General features: G+C 37.5%; 1 protein-coding gene across 1 annotated transcript; it reads left to right on the top strand.

Moving 5' to 3' along the window:
- Nucleotides 1–2095: 2095 nt before the first annotated feature.
- prorsd1 (prolyl-tRNA synthetase domain containing 1) lies at nucleotides 2096–6890 on the top strand. The gene is made up of 2 exons (XM_079473891.1): nucleotides 2096–2639; nucleotides 4678–6890. The coding sequence occupies exons 1-2, from the start codon at nucleotides 2553–2555 to the stop codon at nucleotides 5104–5106; spliced, it is 516 nt and encodes a 171-aa protein (XP_079330017.1). The 5' UTR covers nucleotides 2096–2552; the 3' UTR covers nucleotides 5107–6890.

Below are 6890 nucleotides of genomic sequence, written 5' to 3'. Positions count from 1 at the left end.
TTGTGTGTGTGTGTGTCTGTGTGTGTGTTAGTACGTGTGCATAAGTCTGAATCTGTGTGTCTGTGTCTGTCTTCTGTTTTCACCTTTTTTGTTTTTACTTCTATAACCTTCTTTTGTTTTGCTTATAGTCAATAGTCCAGTCTTCATAGAAAAAAAAGAGACAAATATTATGGAGCGATTTTAGTCTCATTAATTATTCATGCGTAAAACAAGATACACACATGCGTAAACAGTTTCTCATGCATAAAACCTAATTTACGTGCACATAGTATATATTTACATTTACGAAAAGCAATTCACGTGCGTAAAACAAAACTATTTTCTCATAAAGTACGTTTCGCAAACATACAACTGCGCACAAAACTTTCGAAAAGTTAAAATGTACACGTTTGTATTGTTATGCGAATGTACAAATCGTCACACACGTGTGAATCGCCTTGGACGTGTGTGTGTGTGTTTTGAGACTCTCCTGGCAACGCACTTGGGTTGTCGTACTCTTTAGCCAATCAGATTCAAGCTTACCATTCAACCAATCACAACCCACTGAGGGTGCAGGACTCGAGGAAAACGGCTCTGCGCAGCTTTGGTGCAGGCGGCACATATTTTGTTTTGTAAGCTAACGTTACATAGTTTAACCGTTCACGGCGAGTCTGTTTTTATGTTTTTAAACGTTGCTTACGTTACCATTACGATATGTGTTTATGTCAGAAAGCCTGCCTTAGGAACTAAAGTGTTTTTAGTGTTTCCCAGACGGACCAGTATTAGTGTAACCTATCAGTAAAGGTTTCATCCTTTGTTCATGTTGCTGCTCCTTTTCCGTAATGTGTTCATTTATTTGCACAATGTTGAAATCAGTATTATGTAAGCTATTGCTGTTTCGAATGTTTACATTGTTTGTATTGTTCCGCTTTAGCGGTTATTTGCGGACGTGATTGCCGCGATGTTTCTAAGCTAACGCTACATGTAGCTGCTACAAACGGGTTTGCACATTACTACTTGTGATAATATATTACCCTAAATATTATTATATGTGGTGTTCATTGTATTAGGGTTCAGGTGGAGATGTAGGTTATACATTTGTACTGTGCATATTTGCATTATAAGCGCTGTTGGCTTTGCTAACAATGTTAGCGATGGTTATTGATAATTTGTAATTGTTATTATTTCTCTTGTTCCTTTGTAGAACAAACCCACATGTTCAATCATAGCGGCAACAGGAATAAATAGGATTGCCAAACAAAGCCGCAATGTCTTCCTTCACTCTTGATTCTTTGACCGGAATCTGGTTCATACTTGGCCACCTCAACCAGTTTAATTCTTAGAGTAGTATAGTTCACTACTTGACAGTTTATGTGGTTGCCAATCCAAAATAATAGAGTTGTTACATGAACATGATTTTGGTTACATGTGGAATAAAGTGTTTTTATCGACTGCAAATCTTCAGTTTCCTCCCATTTTGCGATTCATTGCTGTATCATGTCTATTTACCTTACCGTGTTTCTATCTGAGGTCAGTAGTATTGTCAAAGATGCTTTGTGTCGTTTTTATTAAAATCTGATAATACTAGTTAACTTTAAATGTAGTAATTTATTAGTATGTGTCTATATAGGCTAATATATCTATCCATTTAATCTGAATTAGTAAAATAATCCCTTCAATGGCGTTTACAGAAGCGAATAAGGAACATAACACGTATGTCTAACTAGACTATATTCATTTACATGAAGAAAGAACTACAAAGTCAGGGGAAACATTAGAGTATTTCAAACTGACTTGACAGAACATATAGTGAAATGAGACCAGGTGGACATCAGCGAAGTAAATTGAGTAATGTATTTTATTTAAAAGTAAAAAATATAATAAATTGTACCCACGAAGCTGCGCAAGCTTGGAACAGATCGTAATGTGATTAACGTGCGGTGAGGGTGATGCGCCATTTCCATTGTATTTGAGCCAAACTGCACTAAAGTTGCGCAGAGCCGTTTTCCTCGAGTCCTGCACCCTCAGTGGGTTGTGATTGGTTGAATGGTAAGCTTGAATCTGATTGGCTAAAGAGTACGACAACCCAAGTGCGTTGCCAGGAGAGTCTCAAAACACACACACACACGTCCAAGGCGATTCACACGTGTGTGACGATTTGTACATTCGCATAACAAGACAAACGTGTACATTTTAACTTTTCGAAAGTTTTGTGCGCAGTTGTATGTTTGCGAAACGTACTTTATGAGAAAATAGTTTTGTTTTACGCACGTGAATTGCTTTTCGTAAATGTAAATATATACCATGTGCACGTAAATTAGGTTTTATGCATGCGAAACTGTTTACGCATGTGTGTATCTTGTTTTACGCATGAATAATTAATGAGACTAAAATCGCTCCATAAATATAGACTGTAAAAAGAAACAATATAACAAGAAGCCTCTCTCGTTACAGGCTCTGATATACACTTCCTTCCGCGACGCTGATGAAAGCCAGCCAATCACAATCGCTCGATGTCAGGCTGGACCAATCGCAGCTAGCGCACGTGTGCATGCGCGTGTGGTGTATGTTCCATGATGGCGTCAGACGAGCTGAGGAAACGTTTAGAAGAGCAGCTCGAGCGTCTCAACATTGACACGATCTGTGTCGAACATCCACAGGTGAGACTAATAAATCACTTCAAACACTTCAGTGAAATATCTCAGACATCGCCGCACATTACATGACTTCATTGTTATATAAAATAAATGAAATGAACGTCAGAACGTTAGAATGAATGTTTCACTCTTTTAAAGATCAGAGTTTAGAATGAACGTGTCACTCTTTTAAAGAACAGAGTTAGAATGAACGTGTCACTCTTTTAAATAACAGAGTTAGAATGAACGTGTCACTCTTTTAAAGATCAGAGTTTAGAATGAACGTGTCACTCTTTTAAATAACAGAGTTAGAATGAACGTGTCACTCTTTTAAAGATCAGAGTTAGAATGAACGTGTCACTCTTTTAAAGAACAGAGTTTAGAATGAACGTGTCACTCTTTTAAAGATCAGAGTTTAGAATGAACGTGTCACTCTTTTAAAGATCAGAGTTTAGAATGAACGTGTCACTCTTTTAAATAACAGAGTTTAGAATGAACGTGTCACTCTTTTAAAGATCAGAGTTTAGAATGAACGTGTCACTCTTTTAAAGAACAGAGTTTAGAATGAACGTGTCACTCTTTTAAAGAACAGAGTTAGAATGAACGTTTTAAAGATCAGAGTTTAGAATGAACGTGTCACTCTTTTAAATATCAGAGTTTAGAATGAATGTTTCACTCTTTTAAAGATCAGAGTTTAGAATGAACGTGTCACTCTTTTAAATAACAGAGTTTAGAATGAACGTGTCACTCTTTTAAAGATCAGAGTTTAGAATGAACGTGTCACTCTTTTAAATAACAGAGTTAGAATGAACGTGTCACTCTTTTAAAGATCAGAGTTAGAATGAACGTGTCACTCTTTTAAATAACAGAGTTAGAATGAACGTGTCACTCTTTTAAAGAACAGAGTTTAGAATGAACGTGTCACTCTTTTAAAGAACAGAGTTAGAATGAACGTTTTAAAGATCAGAGTTTAGAATGAACGTTTCACTCTTTTAAAGATCAGAGTTTAGAATGAATGTTTCACTCTTTTAAAGATCAGAGTTTAGAATGAACGTGTCACTCTTTTAAATATCAGAGTTTAGAATGAATGTTTCACTCTTTTAAAGATCAGAGTTTAGAATGAACGTGTCACTCTTTTAAAGATCAGAGTTTAGAATGAACGTGTCACTCTTTTAAAGAACAGAGTTTAGAATGAACGTGTCACTCTTTTAAAGATCAGAGTTTAGAATGAACGTGTCACTCTTTTAAATATCAGAGTTTAGAATGAATGTTTCACTCTTTTAAAGATCAGAGTTTAGAATGAACGTTTTAAAGATCAGAGTTTAGAATGAATGTTTCACTCTTTTAAAGATCAGAGTTTAGAATGAACGTTTTAAAGATCAGAGTTTAGAATGAACGTTTTAAAGATCAGAGTTTAGAATGAACGTTTTAAAGATCAGAGTTTAGAATGAACGTGTCACCCTTTTAAAGATCAGAGTTTAGAATGAACGATTTTAAAGATCAGAGTTTAGAATGAACGTGTCACTCTTTTAAAGATCAGAGTTAGAATGAACGTGTCACTCTTTTAAAGATCAGAGTTAGAATGAACGTGTCACTCTTTTAAAGATCAGAGTTTAGAATGAACGTGTCACTCTTTTAAAGATCAGAGTTTAGAATGAACGTGTCACTCTTTTAAAGATCAGAGTTTAGAATGAACGTGTCACTCTTTTAAAGATCAGAGTTTAGAATGAACGTGTCACTCTTTTAAAGATCAGAGTTTAGAATGAACGTGTCACTCTTTTAAAGATCAGAGTTTAGAATTAACCCTGCCCCTTGTGACATTGAACTGACTTTTATAAAGGGAATCAATTGATCTGTGCAACATACAAAAAAAAGAGACGATCAATTTGCTTTATGAGCCGCGGGAATGACTTTCGTATTGTATGTAGCAGCGTTTTGGACTTTAAATGATGTGACTTCTCAGGACATGCATTTCTTAAAGCTCACCGCTCTTCAAGTCTCTCCACTAATACAAACTGGCACAGATTTACGCACTGAATGTTTCTTGTGCTGTCTGTTGAAGGTGTTTACAGTGGATGAGATGATGCCTCATGTAGCTCATCTGAATGGAATGGTCACAAAGAATCTCTTCCTGAAGGACAAGAAGAAGAAGGGTCTGTGGCTGCTTTCGGTCCGTCACGACCGGCAGCTGAACCTCAGCGACGTGGCCAAACGTCTGGGGCTCGGTGCTGGGAACCTGCGGCTCGCTGAAGAGTCTCTGATGCTGGACAAGCTGAAGGTCGGCCAAGGATGTGCAACAGCTCTCTCTCTCTTCTGTGATGAAGAGCAGAGTGTGAAGATGGTGCTGGACAGCGATCTGACAAGCGGAGGTCACGAGAGGATATATTTCCACCCCATGACCAACAGCGCAACCATGGGCCTGAAACCAGATGATCTGCTCCGATTTCTGAGGGAGACGAAGCATGAGCCCATCATCCTTGACTTTATCTGAGTTATTTGTTATAGTTATACTCGTTCTAAAACACATTTAATGCATATAAATCAATTCTAGTGAGAACAATGACCATTGATGTGCACTGATGTTGTTATTGTGGACACTACACGATCCGGTGGTGGAGCGGTCCATTGGCTCTTATCTTCCACATGTCTCGTACAGTCACGCTAATGTAAATAATATGCAGATGAAGTTATGCATAGTTAAACTAGGCGTTCTAAGCCCCATGTATGGGTATATCAGGGTGGAGATACATGTACCCACAGTCTTCCCCTGACTGGCATTCATAAAGAGAATTATGTGCAGGTTCTGGTGTTTCCTCACTTGCAACTCTCAGGTATAACACATCAGGAACAGTGCGTTAGCACTCCTCGGTTTCATTGTGATCTTCATTGGCAATCTGTGGTTTTTGAACATGAATCGGTGGATAGGTTCTTATATCACATTGGTAAATCGTTGTTATGTATCTGTTATTTGTGCGTTAGAATCTAGCAATGAGCGGTTCAGATTATACACATTCAGCCTGATCTTGGCACTGTGATTTTTATGCTGAATCTGTTCTGTTGCCTTCTGTTTTCTTTTTGAAACCAAATACAGTTTCAGTGGTTAACCATAACCTGTGTGCATTGTTTTATGTCATTCCTGTTGCTCAGCTTTGTGTAAACGTAAGGACGAAGCCATATGGCAACAACACTTTTGCCTTTATGATGTCTCTAGTTTATGTTTTTGTTTGATTAAGTTGCTAGTCCTGTATTCATCTGGAAGCGACATACGAGCGGTCCCAATTCAAAGGCGAGGACTCGCTCTCAAAGCCTCTGAAGTGAACTGAAATTAGACGGTCTAGTATTAAAGCCCCTGTGAAATCAAAATGAACGTTTTTTTCGTTTTATTAAAAATAAGTGCGGCTAAGGACGTCTAAACTGATATGCCCCCAAGCGCTGACAAAATTCACATTTAGAAGATAAAAGCGTTCAAACCTCACACTACACTTCAGCCTCCGATCAAAGTTCCTGTCCAATCAAATCTGCTTTAGAATCGTAAGAGTCCCGCCCCTTCACTATGAGAGCTGAGGAAGCGGTTAGGTTAGCTGCGGAAGAGGTTACATTACAAGGCGTTCACTGGGACTTTACTGTGTAGCACAACTAGGAAATTCTTTTAAGAGACCTTTCTGATTTTTGCAAACAAAAATAAAGAGCCTGCAGCAGTCATTTTATTATAAAATATGGTGCATTTATGTACTGTAGATTAAATTTGTAGATTAAACGTTTGTAGATTAAACTAGATTAAAATTTACATTTAGGCATATCATTAGCAGACGCTTTTGTCCAAAGCAATTTACAAGATAAAGGAACAATAAAGCACTTTGTCAATAGGAGACAATAATACAATAAGAGCTTATAGCAATATACTAGTTTTCACGAAACAATACGTGTTGAGAGAGAGAGAGAGGGTGTTATAAGACCCCCTGTGGTGCAAATCAGTTTCAATGTTGTTTATATGTCTGTGTGGTGTTTTTAATGTGATAAACCTTGCAGGCTGTTTCCTCCATAAAACTACAGTTTAACAAAGACAGCAAAAACAATGCAGTTTGAAACTACTCCAGGTAATGACATCATAAACCTGTGACCCAGTGGTTCCCACATAACCAAACACAAATGTTTCTGTGGCCCCTTGCTAAAAATGTTTATGAATCTGCTATTTATGTCTTGTTGGTAACTGTTGTAAAGTACTCCGAAGCATGACTCTTAACTGTCTTTATTGAATAAACTGGTAATGTATTG

The sequence above is a fragment of the Barbatula barbatula genome (assembly GCF_947034865.1).
Source record: "Barbatula barbatula genome assembly, chromosome: 14".
In the NCBI taxonomy this organism is placed as follows: domain Eukaryota; kingdom Metazoa; phylum Chordata; class Actinopteri; order Cypriniformes; family Nemacheilidae; genus Barbatula; species Barbatula barbatula.
This window is presented reverse-complemented; position numbering and strand designations above follow the sequence as displayed.

Excerpts from the sequence above, each read along its gene's own strand:
- prorsd1 (XM_079473891.1), top strand. The coding sequence starts at position 2,553 with ATGATGGCGTCAGACGAGCTGAGGAAACGTTTAGAAGAGCAGCTCGAG. Across the intron at positions 2,640-4,677 it reads TCTGTGTCGAACATCCACAG|GTGTTTACAGTGGATGAGAT; the intron begins GTGAGACTAATA and ends TGTCTGTTGAAG.